Raw genomic sequence first — 18,104 nt, forward strand, 5'->3', positions numbered from 1 at the left:
TCATTTTCATCCATTGTTGTCGCATTTGTGACGAAATTGTCGCATTTCGTCACAAATGCGACAAGAACTGTCGCATTTCGTCGCAAATGCGACAAGAACTGTCGCATTTGTCAATGCGACAACTCTTGTCGCATTTGCGACGAAATGCGACAGTTCTTGTCGCATTTGCGACGAAATGCGACAGTTCTTGTCGCATTTATGACGAATTGCGATAATTTCGTCACAAATGCGACAACAATGGAGGAAAATGGAAAAAAATTATGGAAAATAGAGGAAATTGAAACGATACCATTACAGATGATGAAAGAGGCAAAACCAATGAGAAAAGCAAGCGTATATCAAAAAATATACCATTTGTACGGAAAATTGAACATAATATGTCAAAAATCTCAAAAATCGCTAACGATTGGTATCAGAAATTGAAGAAGATGAACCGAAGAAGAAGTTGAAACGGAGAAGAAGAAGACGAACAAGAACAAGAAGAACAAGAAGAAGAAGAAGCAGATGAAGCGGAGGAGGAGGAGGAAGAAGAAGAAGAAGAAGAAGAAGATGAAGCGGAGGAGGAAGAAGAAGAAGAAGAAGAAGAAGAAGAAGAAGAAGAAGAAGAAGAAGATCGATCGATTCATCGAATAGAACTAAGGTTAGTTTTGTCCAAAATGGGTGAAAGTGTCTAATTTGGTAACTTTGAGGCAAGGTGGGTTAGATATGTAAATTGGGGTCCTTGATTGGGTCAAATTAGTAATTATCCCAATTTTTTATTATGGTTAACAATGATTAGTTAGCAAGTAACGATATTCTAATAATTAAGAATGTTGTTTTTTTACACTAAATTACTGCATCAAAGCCTGATTCACTGTGTTATATTACACAGAGCTCAAGTCGAGCCGGGCCAGGGCAAATGAACTAATTCCTAAGTCCAACTGAACCCAACCAATTAATGCATTTATATTAAAAAAAGTAAAGTAAATATTTAATTTATCAAACATTTAAGTTGTATATGTTTAACTATATAATATACTAGAAAGAAACCCTTGCTTCGCTTCCGGAAAAGATGACTTCCAATTTTTATTAAAATTGATTTGTATTTTAACCACTTAGACCACATATTTAGTGGTAGTTATTTTTGTAGTTACAATAGATTATAATAACTAAAAATACAAAGATTTTTCTCCATTAAATGCCTATTCAACCAAATCAATATCCGAACTTAAAAACTTGACAATCCAAAAATTAAAAGCAGGCAATTCAAAATTAAAATTTCGTAAATAATTTTGTCTTTGGTCAAGGGATTGAGGCTAGGTTGAGAAAGTTTTTAAAGTAGAAAAATTCTAGTAAGACCAAAGAACTGGAGGTAGTAATAATAAAAAAAATTTCCAATTTGAGTCATAAAATTATAATGAAATTAAGGAGTGCATTCATATAAAAGTAGATTATTAATATTATCAGTAGTGTTTTTATGTATCCTGAATGATTAAATACATGAATTTAGTTATTTATCGGTAATGTAAGAGTGTTAATGAGGATGGGGTAAATTACACTCATGGTCACTGCACTTTACCTATTTTAATATTATGGTCATTGAATTTCAATTCTTAACGATATGACCACTGAACTTGACACTTTTTAATATCGGTGGCCACTCAATTTTAACTAACTCCTCAAAATGACCGTTAACGACTTCAAAACAAAAATATTCAAGAATTAAAGCTGTTCAAAACGATATTTACCATGAAAAATATTTTTTGGAGCTTTCTCGCTCTAAAAATTTAATTTCTCTTTCCTAACCAGCTAATAAAAATCGTTATTTTGGACGATCTTCAAATTTTTTTATTTTGAGGCCGTTAACGGTCGTTTTGAAGTGTTGAGTGGCCACCAGTGTTAAAAAGTGTAAAATTTGGTGACCATACTGTTAAGAATTGAAGTTCAGTGGCAATAATATTAAAATGGTAAAGTCCAATGGCCATGGGTGTAATTTACCCATGAGAATGGAAATGAACCAATGGAGAAAACGGTACCGTTTTGCTCACATGTAGATGGGTGCCACAAAAGCTGGGAAGGAAAAAAGGAGTGCAAAATGGAATATGGAGGGCAAAATTGTAAGTGGAGAGTAAAAGGGTATGATTGGGATAAATTGAACAAAAATTGAAATTAGTACTGTTCACAATGCTCCACTTTTATAAGTATATACAATTACAGTAAAACCTCTATATAGGAATACACTTGGGACCGAACTATTTGTATAACAATTAGGAGGTTATTACTAAATAGAGTTTAGTATAATAAAAATTTTCAACACATATAATTTTAGATTTTAAATAATACCACTTGAAATTGGTTAAGATTATCATAAGCATACATGGTTTATATATAATGTATAACAATAGACATTAATGGAATAAATTAAATATTTAGAATTTCAATTTAGAGTTTAGGTTTTCAATATATAGATAATTGAAAGAGTTTTATGGGAAAAATATAAACATCAATGAGAATACTAAATATTTATAATTTCAAGTTGTAGTTTGGGTTTCCAACTCGTAAATAATTTCAATAATTTTTTTTAATATAGTTTATGATTTAGTTTGAATTCTTAATATATACATATAAATATATAATTATTACTATATGGAGGCATAATTTCTAAAGGTGAGACTTGAAAAGTGTATAACAAATAACGTTTGGGAGGTTATTCCTATTTATAACTGGCCCAAGTTGGGACCGAGTTTTTTTTATAACAAAATAGAAGTTATTCCTATATAGAGTATTCCTATATAGAGGTTTTACTGTAGCAGAAATATAAATTATTCTCTTATAATCTAAAAATATACTCAAATTTCTTTAGTTTTTGGTTTTAGGTATCAACAATAGACTCAAATCATACTCTCTAACAGTTGAGATTAGGACTTAGAAATTATGACTTAACCCAATTAATATGAATACGTCTCTTGAATACCAATTAAATTTTTATATCCTTTTCATTTAGGAAATGATAGGTAGCTGTTTTTTTAAGAAGCAATTTCAATCTAGATAAGAAGATAAAATATATAAAAAGAATGGATCCGACTGAGTCAAACGTCAAATGAACATGTTCAAACCCAACCCATAAAGAACGTATTTGGACGGGTTAGACGGGATGATGCCTTATGAATATGTCTAATTTAGAAGAAACCAAGAAATGAAAAACAAAGCCGAAAAGGTTACTTAGAGAAAATTTTATAAAAGCTAAGCTTTTATTTATTTCAAGATTTCACCCAATAAATCCAAAACATAAGGTAAACTTTTGCAATTTTTCTTTTCCAATGATAATCTACTACACCTTTTTCCTTTATTTTTTTCGGGTAGAAGGAAGACTAAAAAGCTCAGGGAAAACAACAGAAGAAAAAGAAAACAAAGAGAGTAGCAAAAAAGAGAAAGAGAAACAAAACTAAGGAGGCTCCATGTGAGCCACGACCATCCTTGATAAAACTCGACCATGCCAGTCATCATGAAGAATGTGCTGGAGGCCTGCAGGAGGCGCATCACACTCGTGATGATCCAGAGCTAAAATGCCTGCGAAATTTTCCAACAAGTCTGCTGCTTGATTACCTTCCCGATATACATGCTAAAAATTGATCTCCCACTCTCTATCCTTTAATTTCCGACATTCACGAATCAGCCAACCTAACGGGTGTCGGACTCCTATGTCTTTCTGCACTAATGTTAAAGCTGTCATGGAATCCACTTCCAAAATTACCTGACGAAAGCCTTTCTCCCAGGCACTTTTTAAACTGAAATAGAGTCCCCATAATTCTGCTAAAAGAGCATTACAGACACCCAGATTTACCATGAATCCTCCAATCCACTAAGATGTCCCGAATCAAACCTCCAGTGGTAGCCATTCCCGGGTTGTCCTTGCTTGCTTTGTCAGTATTGACCTTCACCCAATTACCAACAGGCGGAGTCCATCCTATCAAGCATTTCGATTTCTGGAATCTCGGTTTTGTAGTCACTGAAGAGGCAATAGAATGAGTTTCCCGTGCACGGCTCATGATGAAATCCGCTGAGATGTTTAGCCTACAGCCATCTTTAAAAATAGTCTCATTTCGCTCCTTCCACAGCCACCATAAAGCCATCCTAAAAATGACGCACCACGATATTCTTTGCACTGTAAGTTGAATCTCCAAATTTCCATTGAGCCAATCTTTCCTGCTGGAATCAAAAAACCTCCGCCTATCAGTTCTATTTGGAATTAGGAGCTGCCATAATAATTTCGCACATCTGCAGTCTCGTAGAGCATGCAACACATCCTCGCAATCCTCACAAATAGCACACCTACTATCTGTCATCATGTGTCGCCGAACACGATTATCGTTGACCAGCACTACATTCTGCCCGACGAGCCAGATGAACGCTCAAATTCGTTCCGGGACTTGGAGATTCCATATTTGCATCCAAAAGTTGTGATCCTCAGTCTGTAAAAGTCTGTTCGTGGCTTTACTGATATTATACCTAGACTGTACCGTGTATTCCCTCGTGTTCGCCTCTCTCCAATACCAGGTGTCTTTACTCTAATCTCATGGGAACATCGCCATGGAAGCCAGGTCGTGAATCGCTGAGACATTTAAATACTGCTTCAAAATCTGCCAATCCCACCCTAAATATTCTATCCAATAATCTCTAACATGTCGGGTCTGCCAACTCATAGGAATCGGTGCAGTTGTGCGAGAGATTAAAGGGGAATTGCCGCACTAGGTTTCGATCCAAAAAAGCGTATCACCACCATCTTCAATTAGACGACTCACCCCTAATTTAATGATATCATCACTCGTGATTATTCCCTTCCAAATTGAGGATTGCCCAGCTTTCTTCTGAAAGATATCCAGCCCAGAGCGCGTTCCTCCATACTTAGCTTTAACAACTTGTACCCAAAGTGCGCCGGTTTTCGTGAGAGTTTTCCAGCACAATTTCCCCATCATTGCTTTGTTAAAGTCATGAGTTCTCCGGATGCCCAATCCTCCTTCCTTTTTTGTCCGGCACACTTTGTCCCATTTGAGTAAATGAGTTCTTCTATGGGTTTCAGAGGAACCCCAAAGAAAGTTGCGGGTGCAGGTAACAAGTCTTTTGCAGATCGGTATAATGATGACTATAGTTTGCATTGCATACGTCGAAAGAGAAGTAATTACTGATTTAATGAGAGTAATTCTACTTGCAAGGGATAAATGTTTTGCTTTCCATCCTGCTAGGCGCGTTTGGACCCGATCAACCACATACTTGAAGGTTTGTTTAGAGACCTTTCATGGAGTAGAGGCATGCCTAGATAGGTCCCTAGGTTGTCTATTTTCTGGATACCCAGGATGTCACAAATGCCAATACTGACCACATCAGAAACATTTGCTGAGAAGAACACTCGGGATTTAGAAAGGTTTACCTTTTGTCCTGAACACTCGCAAAATTGGTGCATGATGTGTTTAATTACCAATGCTTGCTCAGTATCAGCTTTGGCCATTAGGACTATGTCATCAGCAAAGAAGACATGGGACAGTCGAGGGCCACTTCGTGATAGTTGAATCGGTCTCCAATTTTTAAATAGGATGGCGTCTTCAATCATATGGCTCAGTTTCTCAAGACATAAGACAAACATATATTGTGAGAGGGGATCCCCTTGATGGAGCCCTCTAGTAGGTGTGAATCCCTCAAGCTTCTCACCATTCCAAAGCACATTCCTTGTAGAAGTCGCTACACAGTTTAGAATTAGCTGAACCCAATTATCGCTTAGGCCCAATTCGATGAGAGTCGCCTTAAGGAATTGCCAACTTATGCGGTCATAAGATTTCTCCATGTCAAGCTTCAGAATCATGTCACCTTTCCTCCCCCTCCTCTTTTTCATGGAATGAATCGCTTCCTGAACCAAAATAACATTGTCAGAGATGTTTCTCCCTGGTATGAAGCTATTCTATGCGGGACTCACAACAGAGTTCAAGAGCGGTTTTAGACGGTTGACAATGCATGTTGTAGCAACTTTGTATAACACATTACAAAGATTGATAGGGCGAAACCGTGGTATGTACTCAGGCCCTTGTACCTTAGAAATTACTGTAAGTAAAGTTTATGTCAGCTGAGGCGGGATTTCCCTAGAATACAGAATGTTAAGTATAAAGGAGACGACCTGCGGCCCAATATTACACCACTAAGCCTGAAAGAAAATCGCCTGGAATCCATCCAGCGCTGGGGCCTTAAATGGCTTCATCTGGAACAAAGCCTTTCATACTTCCGCTTCTGAAAACTCCAGATCAAGAAGTTTGGAAGAGTCATCAAGAGTAGGGAAGTTAGATAAGGTAAACATGGGGGCTCGACAGTTCTCCTCTTTAGTATACAATTTTTGGATTCCAAAACCATATCCTTTATTTGGTCTCTGTTCCACTGCCAAATGCCGTTGCCATCCCTTAATCCCTCAATCTGATTGTGTTTGCGTCTAATTAGTGTTGAGAGATGAAAAAAAGATGTATTCCGGTCGCCTAGGGTAAGCCACTTCATCCTTGACTTTTGAAACCAGTTAATCTCTTCTTGTTCAAGTATATTATTCATTTCCGTTTGCAGCTTTCCTTCTAAGTGTAGAAGGCCTGATGTAACTGCAGAAGTGAGGGCTCGTTGAACGCCTGCCAGACGAGCATAGCCACGAGACTTCCGCTTATGGATACTGCCAAACACATCAGAATCCCAATTTATCAAAGCTGAAGTGATAGAAGCAATGCCAGAGGGTATATTGCAAGCGGGGTTCTAGATATTTTGGAAGAAATTCTTGAAATCGGCATGTTGCAGCCTTTTTCCTTTATTTTAAGTTCATTCCTTTGTAATTCAATTCAAGAATTTCAGTTTTTGCATTTTACAATGTTAGCCTTCTTATAATTTAAATTTTCTTGTTTTTATTTGGTTTAGTTACTGACAATTCAAACTTTAAGGAATTATTGTATATTTTTGTTCCCAAAAGTAATCTGGAAGTCAAATTTAGTGTATTTAGAAATTAGAAGGTACTATAAACTATTGGCACACTCGGATCGTAATATTAACTTCAAGGTACCCATACTTTTTGGATTCACGTGGTATTCTGAAATACTAATTGGACACACATAATATTATAAATGATTGAAATTGGGTGCAGCCGAACCAAAACCAACAAAAAAATAAATAAATAGTGTATATAATGCGAAAGTGACGGAAAGTGTATAAAAATGATTGTATATAAGAGATCAAAAGTAAATGATTTTGGGCTGAAACTATTCTAAAATATTCACTTCACTATTTATAAAATTACATTTTAGTGACTGAAATTGGACCAGCTAGTTAAAATAAAGAAATTAAAAGGAGAAATTAAATGAAAGAGGATATTGAGTTCAATATTTCTTAAAATGAGAAATTTTATTGTTTAAAAAATAGAGAGAACAAAAAGAAGTAAGATACTCTTTTATTTAAAGAGATCATTGCTGAATTAAGTTTGTTATCTTTATTTCATTCTCTAAAATCTAAAATTAAACAGTTTGAAGGCCACGTCAAGCTGCAGGAGCGCTGGATCGAGCGTGTGGTTTTCACGCGCCAACCATTAGTATTGGATTTGGAATTCACTTTCTCTTGTGATTTATGGGTTAAATTGATATTTTTGATTTTACCTAAAAAAAAATAAAAACTAATAAAAAATTCTATAGGATTTTTAGCTTTTTCTGGCAACCAGTGGGTGCTCAAACCCCTCTAGATCCGTGCCTGCCAGGCGTGGTCTTTGAGTAAATTACGCCAATGGTACCTAAACTATATTTCAATTGACACTTTGATACTTGAATTACATTTTCTTACAAAAATATATCTGAACTGACGATGACTGGACAATTTAATACGTTTTACCGATCACTGACGGTCAAACGTTAATGTTGACCAATTTTAACTAAAATTTGGGACCCACACACTCAAAATAATATAAAAAATACAATATTACCATTGCCTTCTTCTTCATCTTTTCCATCTCTCTTCCATTGCCATCTCTTTCCTTCTTCTTCATCTCTCTTCCATTTCTTCTCTCCAATTTTTTTTTCTCTCCCAAATTTTAATTAAAATTCATTTTCAGAAAAAGAAAGAAATTGAAGACAAATACAAAGAAAATTAGTTTTCAGAGAAAGAAAATTAGTTTTCATTTTGGAATTCTTAAAATTCACCAGCTTCAACTTTTTATAACTAAAAATCATCGTAGTTTAAAAACGCTACCCTCGGTTTCTCCGATATCAGTCTCTCTTTTCCGAAACTCCGACTCCTCCTTCTAATGGCTGATACCGATGGAGCAGCAGCAGCTGCCGACTCTGCTGCCACAGGTGACAGAAGTAAACGAACATAAGTTGCTGAAAGGGTTGTATGTCGACATGAAATTTTAGAAGCCTAGTAACAATCAAGCTTTTAGTCTTCCAATGATACTCAATCCTCCTCAGTCTTCCAAATTTGAAGAAAATTGAAAGCCTTTTGCATAGTTTGAACAAACTCTTACAACAGCTTACCACAAGAATGGAGAAGAAAATATAAGAGAGAGAAAGAAAATTAAAGAGAGAGAAAATCTAAGAGAGAAGAGAAGACAATGAACAATGAAGAGAGAAAATCAAGGAGAGAGAAAAAGAAATTGAAATGAGAGAATGGAACATAAAAAAAATGGTCAATTTCTCGTGTTGACCGCCAGTGACCGATTAAATGAATTAAATTGTCCAATCATTTTTACTTGAAGTATATTTTTATAACAAAATGTAATTTAGATACCAAAATATGAATTAGAGTAGATTTCTAGTACTATTGGTGTAATTTACTCCGCTGTCTTTAGACAAATTTGCTTTTTAATAGAAAAAATACTCATCCCTAGTTAATTACAACTTCAATCCTCCTTATTAATTAATATTTTATTTTTACCCCATAATATTTTAGAAGACTACAATCCATCTAACATGATGTTATTTAACCTTGTTACTAAATGCACTTAAGTCACAGTGGTTGTCACTAAGACTGCAATCCATCTTAGAGCATCCCTAGTTGATGTCATCTGCTTGTAACTTTAGATGAAATGGTTGTAACCAATCATTAGGAAGATTATGTCCAATTGTACTTTGTTACTTTCTCTGGTGATAACAGTACTTTTTACCCCTAAAATCCAAAAATAAAAGGGTGCAGCACACGAGGTGCAGATGAGGCGTGTTTAGCGCCTCAATCTGCAGTCCGAATTAAGCTGCTTTTGAATGATAAATATAAATTCAGTCCTTTCTGTTTTATTTTTATTTTCTTTTTTACCAAAAAAAATTGTGAAGTTACAAAGCCCCTCAATGGAATATTACTTTGGGTTAAGGTGCAAAAATACTCCTAACATTTTGGGTCATGAGCAATTTTACCCCTAACGTTGGAAGTCAATAGCAATTTTACCCCTAACGTTGATAAATTGGATCAATTTGATAAATAATTCATTAAATTGTCTTCTCGGTCATGAATCTTGTCATCTACACTTCACATGTGCGTCATTTTATCAGTAACAAATTACAAACATATATTAGGATGTGAAAAAAATATACCGTTGTTTTCAAAAATTCACCTAATTTATAAATATTAATCTTCAATCCTATTATTAAATTACAAAAAATATGAAATCCTTTTTTTAGAACGAATTTATATACAATTGGGGCAAAATAAGGAATAAAAATATCTGTGTTTTATAGTAGTGTCTGAAATTGACCCAAATTATCAAAGTTATGGGTAAAATTGTTTTTCGCTACAAACATTAGAAGTAAAATTGTACCATTTTAACTGTTAGTGGTAAAATTGTTTCTTATCCAAAACATTATCAGTATTTTTACACCTTAACCATGTTGTTTTTTTTTGGCTTAATACATCACCAGCTCCCTGAACTTGTCCATAATAATAGATTGGCTCTCTGAACTTTGCAATTGTCTTATCAGCTCCCTAAACTTGTTTATTTCGTATCACCAGCTCCCTAAACTTGTCCATAAAAATTGATTAGCTCCATGACTTTTGCAAATGTGTCACTAGCTCACTAAATTTGCTTATTCCGTAACAACTAAATACAAAAACCATAATACTAACTCGGATTAAGGTGCAAAAATACCCCTAACGATTTGGGTCAGGAGTAATTTTACTCCTAATGTTGGAAGCCATGAGCAATTTGACCCCTAAATTGATAAATTGGGTTAATTTGAGAAATAATTCATCAAACTGTCTTCTCGGCTATGAATCTTGTCATCTACACTTCACACGTGCGTCATTTTATTAGTAACAAATCACAAACATCTATTGGGATGTGAAAAAAAAAATAAAAAAAAATATACTGACTTTTGTATGAATTGGACAAAAAAAATTTAAAAAATTCACCAAATTTATAAATTTCTTGGCTACTAATGTTAGGGGTAAAATTGCACCATTTTAAACGTTAGGGGAAAAATTAAACGTTAAGGGTATTTTTGCACCTTAATCCGAGTTAGTATTATGATTTTTGGATTTAGTTGTTACGGAATAACCAAGTTTATGGAGCTGGTGAGACATTTGCAAAGTTCTGGAAACTAATAAATGTTTATGGACAAGTTTAGGGAGCTGATGATACGAAATAAGCAAGTTTAAGGAGCTGGTGAGACACTTGCAAAGTTTATGAAATCAATCTATTATTATGGACAAGTTCAGGAAGCTGGTGATGTATTAGGTTTTTTTTAATGTGATTAATGCCATGCTTTTAGGGCATTGTTTTATGAACTTGTTCGGTTATTTTAACATTCTGGTTCGATTATCGGTTATACCGATATATTTTTTAGTAACCGAACCGATAACCGATTACTAAACTAAGTTAAAATTAAAACCGAACCAAATCAGAATATTAAAATAACCGAACCAAACTAAAATTTCGGTTTGGTAATACCGGTTGTTTTCCTCACCCTAGCTCTTAGGGCATTGTTTTGTGAATTGACACTTAACACGTGAACATTTATCTTTGCACGTGTCTCCCAATTTCAGGGTTTTGCTCAACCACTATAAAAAGGAAAAGAAAATTGATGCTCTCTTTCCGCTTCTTTGGAGAAAGAGGGAAAACATAGACGAAGCAGAGCCATGGGTGAGTTCTTTCAACACCGTTTCTATTTCGTTCCTTCAATCCAATAATATTTCTTTGCTGATTTTCCATTTTCCTTTCTGTTTTTGTTAAATAAAAAAGCAAGGATCAAAGTTCATGAGTTGAGAAATAAATCGAAGACAGAGCTTTTAAGCCAGCTGAAGGATCTGAAAGCTGAGCTAGCTCTCCTCCGCGTTGCTAAGGTCACCGGCGGCGCACCTAATAAGCTCTCCAAAATGTAGTATTTCTTATCAATTTTGTTGTATTTATGTTTAGAATTGCGCCTTTTGATTATGAATTTGTTAGTTATTGATACTGGTTTGTTTTTGATTGGGGATACAGTAAGGTCGTGAGACTATCGATAGCGCAGGTATTGACTGTAATGTCGCAGAAGCAAAAGGCTGCTTTAAGGGAAGTCTACAAGAACAAGAAGCTTTTGCCTCTCGATTTGCGTCCAAAGAAAACCAGAGCCATTCGCAGACGTCTTACCAAGCACCAGGTACTTTACTTCTCAATTTTTTTATATGCTTGTGAGTTGTGTTCTTTGATTCAATTTGTGGTGGTTTAGTATGTCTGAGTTATGATTTGTTGGCTAATTGTAATTCAGAAAGATGGTGTACAAGCTTAATCAATTAGGAACTATTGTTTGTTCAAATGTTGTTGATAAGTAGAAGTAAATTGGTTTTACTTTGTGAAAACTTGGTTATGCCTTAGTGGACGCAATATATGCAAAGCACTTGATGTTTCTGTCTTTTTCTGATCTAAAGCAATGGTTTTGTTGGTGTGCATTTGTGAAGAATATGTTGGATAGTTTACCAATTACTAGCCAGTTACCTTAGCCTTTGTTTGGGAGTTTAGAGGTTAATGAGGCGAGAGTTAAAGGAGCTAATGGAAAGGAAAGTGAGTAATGGAAATGAAAGTTAAAAATTAACTTTGTTTGGAAGTTTATATAACGTAAATGAGAGTTAAAAATATATAGGGGAAGTAGGTTAAATTTACTCTACAGAGGTAAAAAAAAATTTAATGAACTTTACGGTACTTCCTTTAACTCCCAATTTTGAGGTTAGAGTTTGGAGGTTAAAGGAAGTAAACATTTAACTTCCATTAACCTTCATTTACTCTCCAAAAACAACTCCCAAACAAGGTTAATGTGATATTTAACCTTCCATTACTCCCATTTAGCTCCACTAACTCCCTCCCAAACAAGAGCTTAGTTGAATGTATCAGAAGTTTGAAATCCTTCTCTAAATTAATCTTGAATTGTCACTGATCTAACAAGAAAACAGGAATTTATTTCTTCCTAAAAAATCAAGTGGACTGTTTATTTATTTATTTATATTGTTTTCATTAAAATAAAAGATTGATTAATTTCAACCAGTGATCTAATCTGAGTAAACTTATTAATCTATGTAAAAGTGTAAAACTAAACAAGTATAAGAAGATACGTAAATAGAAGGGAGGTTAAGGCTAAGCAAAAACAACTCCTCCTGTGAGAGCTGTGCTATTTATGTCTCTTATAAATGAGGAGGAGGAAATTAGAGATGAAAATGATAATGGAGACTACTATATTATCTTGAGGATGGTCTTGATGATGATGTTTAGTTTTTTTTCTTTTTGATTGACAATGACTGCTTATTAAACTGTCTGTAAGTGTTTGTTTTGGTTCATCACGACTTATACTTTAATTAGTAATAGAGTATTAGTGACATTTGTATCAAATATTGATATTTAGATTTTATGTCTATTTTTGAAAAATTTCTGCGCCTCCTGTTCATCAGGTGCGTGCCTTGCGCCTAGGCTCCAGGACCCCTTAGCGCCTCATTGCGCCTTTAATAACTATGTTTAGATTTGTGGTTATCTGCAGCTGTTGGGTCAAGTAATTAATTGTTTTGATGATAGAAGAGCGATACAATACGAAATTACATGCATTAGTCCTTACAAATAAGGATTATACCCTTCAACAAAGTTAAGATACACTAGTATACTGATTCTTTCAGTTATTCAGTATGCAGAAAGAAATGGGTATTTGATAGTTACTACTATCTTAGGAACACTGTGCAACGAAAGTAAGCTTGTTTTGATCACTTAATCTGAACTGCATAATGAAATGGGGGCGTACATCATCCTGACTAAGACAAGAAGTTACAAGTGCCATAGTTGTTAAAGGCGCTAAGGGGTCTGGAGCCTAGGCTCAAGGTGCAAGGCGAGGCGTGCGCCTTAGGAACACGAGGTGCATAAAATAAAATATATGTACTCTTCTACTAGTAGTTAAGCATAAACCAAAAAACACACTTATGACCACAGAAAAAAAACAAACAAAACCATATAAAAACATAATAGTAAATTATAAATGTCAAAAACACCAAGTTAAGTTCATACTTCATAGACACATTTACATATACTTACCTCTTAACCTAAGTACCTAACTATAACTAATGCTATTAAACTAATAACCATTCGTTCTTAATCAAAAAGAACACAGACAATTCCAGGCCGCAGGTTCTCTGTTTGTTCTTCATTGTGACTGTCTCAGTTTATTTTTGCGTGGAGTGGAGGAGACTCTTCTTTCTTTATGTGACTTCTCTTAATCCTTCTCTATTCTTTCTATATTTAGTTAGGACTCTTGATATTCTTATTTAGATTAGTGGTTGAGATTAATCAAACAGTTATTTTACAGAAAACAGTAAAAAATAAAAAACCCTAGTGAAAACCCTTAGGCGCCTTGATCCCTGGGGCGCACAAGGCGAGAGGCTTTTGTACATCGCCTCTTTTTCTGCATTCAAGGCTCAAGACCTTGAGCTTTGAGTGAGGCGCGCCTTTAACTACTATGCCAAGTGCATTGTTTTGGAAGTTCTGAAAGTTACCATCTATGTTGCACAGAAACGGATACCGGAAAAAATTAGCTAGGAAACGGTAATGGAAACAGAAAATAAACTGAAATAGAAACAGACATGAAATGCGGAAATGCTAATTAAGAGAGTTTCCGTGCAACATAGGTTACCATCAATTATTTAATTCGTTATTGAACTGTATTTTGGATCTTTTTTTCCACTATTGCAATTTGGTAGTGTTGATTTTTGTTTTTAATTCTAGCTTGTGTTTCAACAAATTGGCCATTTTTACAATGGCATGATATGTTCATTAGCTGCCCTTTTTTTTCTAATCAAGTTTCGAATCAGAAGCATATTATATTGTACATTTTACTTAATGCGTAGCCATTTCCTTATGTTTTTTTCCCTTCCTTTGCGATGTAGGAATTTTCTACTAATTTCGATTTCTTTTATCTTAAGTGATAACTTTTAAAATTAAGAGAAATCCTGCAATTAGAAATTGAAAATCTTGAATCAAATCCTGTTTGGACTTTTTTTGCACTCAATTTTATAGCTCTTGCATTGGTTAAAGAGAACTGTTTGTTTATTGAACGCTGACTAATTGATTTATATGGTATTTTAGAAGAGCACTTTTTTGTCATTCATAACTCAAGAATCATATATGATGAATGTTAATCTCAGATATTCCAACTTATTGTTACTTGAATATTGGGCGATGTGGAAATGGTTACTTAATATTCAACATGGTTCAATGCATGCATAAAAAGTAAAACCTTCACTCCATTGTAATTGATGTGCCTTGTTCTGGTGCTTTACAGGCTTCGTTGAAGACAGAGCGCGAAAAGAAGAAGGAGATGTATTATCCACTGAGGAAGTATGCCATTAAGGTGTAAAGTTTGATCTACAGAGAAGAAGATGGTTTATGTGTTGCTCTCAGAAATGAAAATGATTTACATTATTTCTATGTTTTGGTTTTTAGAGTTGTGTTGTGCATGAATTTGACTTGAATCAGTTTGTTATCCCGAATAGGAATAGTTATAGCTCCTAGATTTGATACCATTTCTTGTTTACAATCATTTTTTAATTACATCGGAAAATCAAAGGCAGACCAGAATTTTGTTCAACATATGAAAGAGCTGCATTGAAAATTAGGATTGTTTGTGCTAAGTTCAGAAATTTAGTGTTTGGATTTAATTTAACAATAAGTCATTTAAAAAATTGTACCTCAACTGAGTTGTTAATTCGAAAATGATACAAATATTTAAAGAACCGTTCTTATATTCAGGGTTTTATATGTCATCTTAATTTATAATTATTACATATAAACATCATTCAAATCTTAAAAGATAGTAAAACTATATTGATTTGTAAACATGTTATATGCATGTTAATTTAAAAATGATATATAACATTTAAAAACATTTTATATCTTTTTAAATGTGATTGTTAACATAGGTATGTAATAAAACTGAATGTGATTAAAAAAAAAATGCAATACGAAATCGATAACAACATGACACTAACACAATAAGTAACATGAACGCAATAATTGACACTCCATGTTATAGATTCATTCGGCCCAATGGTAAAGTTGGGCTCAATCTGAAGGATGATAAACCAAAATCTCAGAGGTAGTTTCTAAGCACTGGTTAAAAACTTCAGTCCGGCCACCCAACGGTTGAGCAACATCAAATTTTGAAAAGATATAAGCTGAATGGGGTCTTTGCAATAGATTTTTCTGTTTTTTTTTTTTTTTTTGAAACAAACGTAACCAAATTCAATTAATGAGGACCAATGTCCTGACTAGGAGCTAATAAATAATCTAAAGGATTAGCATTGGAACTGGAACGTCTAACTAAACTATGCGCTGCCATGTTCACTAATCGCGGTCTAAAAGTCACCTCCAGGACGGCGAAACAAAAGATTCCTACAAGCCTGTATTAGAGTGCCAAACTCCGAGAGATCAACACTATGATTAGTACAGGAATATTCACATGGATCTTAATGACCAAATGAATTCAACGACTCCCTTCGCATCAAGTTCAAAAATGACATTATAACAATCCAGGCTCAGGACCCATTCTATTCCGGACTTCGGTGCCACTGCTTCTGCAAAGGAGACATCTCCGCTACCATCGCACGACCATCTTCGTTTGTTTTTTATATGGTACCTAATTCAAATTAACATCTTTGTTTGTTTTTTCTAGGAACATCTTTGTTTTTTTAGGGTAAATTTCAAAAAAAAACCCCTGTGGTTTCACTTTTTTGCCAAAAAAGGACTGTGGTTTTTTTCGTTTCAAATACAAGACTGTGGTTTATTCCGTTACACTATTTACGGATTTGGTGAAGATGCCGTTAATTTGCTGACGTGGCTGAAGGGCAATTATGGGTTTTTAAAAAAATTAGGGTAAATTTAAAAAAAAAACCCTGTGGTTTCACTTTTTTGCAGAAAAAGGACTATGGTTTTTTTTCTTTTCAAATACAGGACTGTGATTTATTCTTTACACTATTTACGGATTTGGTGAAGATGTCGTTTATTTGCTAACGTGGCTGAAGAGTAAATATGGATTTTTAAAAAAATTGATCAATAAATTTTTTATAACTATTTTGGGTCTACAATATTTACCGATGAATTTTTTATAACTATTTTGTGGCTACAATATTGACTATAAAATCTCACATGAGCGCAATCTCACATGGTTGTTCAAAGCCTTTTATAGTCAATTTTTTTAAAAAACTCATATTTGCCCTTCAGCCACGTCTGCAAATAAACGACATCTTCACCAAATCCGTAAATAGTGTAATGGAATAAATCACAGTCCTGTATTTGAAAAGAAAAAAAAACCACAATCCTTTTTCTGCAAAAAAGTGAAACCACAGGGTTGTTTTTAAAAAAATTTATCCCAATTTTTTTAAAAACCCATAATTGCCCTTCAGCCACGTCAGTAAATTAACGGCATCTTCACCAAATCCGTAAATAGTGTAACGGAATAAACCACAGTCCTGTATTTGAAACGAAAAAAACCACAATCCTTTTTTGGCAAAAAAGTGAAACCACAGGGGTTTTTTTTGAAATTTACCCTTTTTTTTAATATGGTACCTAATTCAAATTAACATCTTTGTTTGTTTTTTTATGTTTTGTTTGTTTTTATATGGTACCTCATTCAAATTAACATCTTGTTAAAGGTTTGTAATTTATTACGAATTAAATACAATAGAACTTCAAGAAAATCTTGACTTCGAAATATGATTTTTGTCTCTTATTCTTGATATATTTTTTCTATAATATTCTTTAAGTCTGGGTTCATTTGAATTGCTCTAGTCTTGATTGGGATTTATTTTTCCTTAAAATTATTATTCATAAGGTAAATCAATATTGTATTTTTTTTTCTATCCCAAAAAGCAATTAGAATATCATAATAAATCCTTTTGTTTTCCTTTCAAAAATATAATAATAATAAATCCTTTTTTCAATTTTGGAATTCGAATTTTTTTTTTTTGTTAAACTGAATGAGTTTTAATTTGTTGTTCAAATTTTTTTAAACAACATCCTTGTAGGGATTAAATTTTAGCGATATCATATAAAAATTCAGGGATCAGAAAGTAACAATTTAGTTAAGTTTTGCCTTTGATTTAGTTATATAAGTTTTTACGAGGTAACCTTTTTCTTTTGCTTTACTTTGTCCCCTTAAAAACAAAAAGAAAAGTGCAGATGAGGACCAAACATCCCAATGGGCCCAACCATATACAGAACGAATCCAAGGCTGAGCAAAAAAAACAAAATTGAAGTCGACCACAGTGGGAGTCGAACCCACGACCTTTTGATCCGAAGTCAAACGCGCTAATCCACTGCGCTATGCGGTCGTATTGATATGATCTAAAATATTACTCTGTTATACAATATATCAGTGAATTCTTACATCAGCTTACAAATTTTGCACTATGGTTATGTCAAAAGAAAAGATATAGCATTTCATTAAAAAAAAGAGACAATATTAAACTTACCATTCATCAAATAGCACAATTTCAAGTTTTATTAATAAAGGGCCGCCTTTCAATATACTGATCCTCAAATAAGGTTTGAAATTATACATATTTTATTAGTGAAGGTTAAATCCATTATTTCGCAATAACTATCAGGGCCGGCTTTGAGTCTAGGTCCGGGGTGC

The 18,104-nt window shown here is 34.0% G+C and overlaps 1 protein-coding gene and 1 non-coding gene across 2 annotated transcripts; one reads left to right on the forward strand and one right to left on the reverse strand.

The window, feature by feature from the left end:
- Positions 1-11,029: 11,029 nt before the first annotated feature.
- LOC136224797 (large ribosomal subunit protein uL29-like) lies at positions 11,030-15,102 on the forward strand. Its single transcript, XM_066013220.1, has 4 exons — positions 11,030-11,107; positions 11,207-11,342; positions 11,447-11,603; positions 14,754-15,102. The coding sequence occupies exons 1-4, from the start codon at positions 11,104-11,106 to the stop codon at positions 14,826-14,828; spliced, it is 372 nt and encodes a 123-aa protein (XP_065869292.1). The 5' UTR covers positions 11,030-11,103; the 3' UTR covers positions 14,829-15,102.
- Positions 15,103-17,725: 2,623 nt separating this feature from the next.
- On the reverse strand, positions 17,726-17,799 carry TRNAR-UCG (transfer RNA arginine (anticodon UCG)). Its single transcript has one exon. It is a non-coding gene; the product is annotated as a tRNA-Arg (tRNA).
- Between the last annotated feature and the right edge of the window lie 305 nt (positions 17,800-18,104).

This window comes from Euphorbia lathyris, chromosome 3 (genome assembly GCF_963576675.1).
Source record: "Euphorbia lathyris chromosome 3, ddEupLath1.1, whole genome shotgun sequence".
Lineage (NCBI taxonomy): Eukaryota > Viridiplantae > Streptophyta > Magnoliopsida > Malpighiales > Euphorbiaceae > Euphorbia > Euphorbia lathyris.

Excerpts from the sequence above, each read along its gene's own strand:
- LOC136224797 (XM_066013220.1), top strand. Across the intron at positions 11,343-11,446 it reads CCTAATAAGCTCTCCAAAAT|TAAGGTCGTGAGACTATCGA; the intron begins GTAGTATTTCTT and ends TTGGGGATACAG. Across the intron at positions 11,604-14,753 it reads GACGTCTTACCAAGCACCAG|GCTTCGTTGAAGACAGAGCG; the intron begins GTACTTTACTTC and ends GGTGCTTTACAG.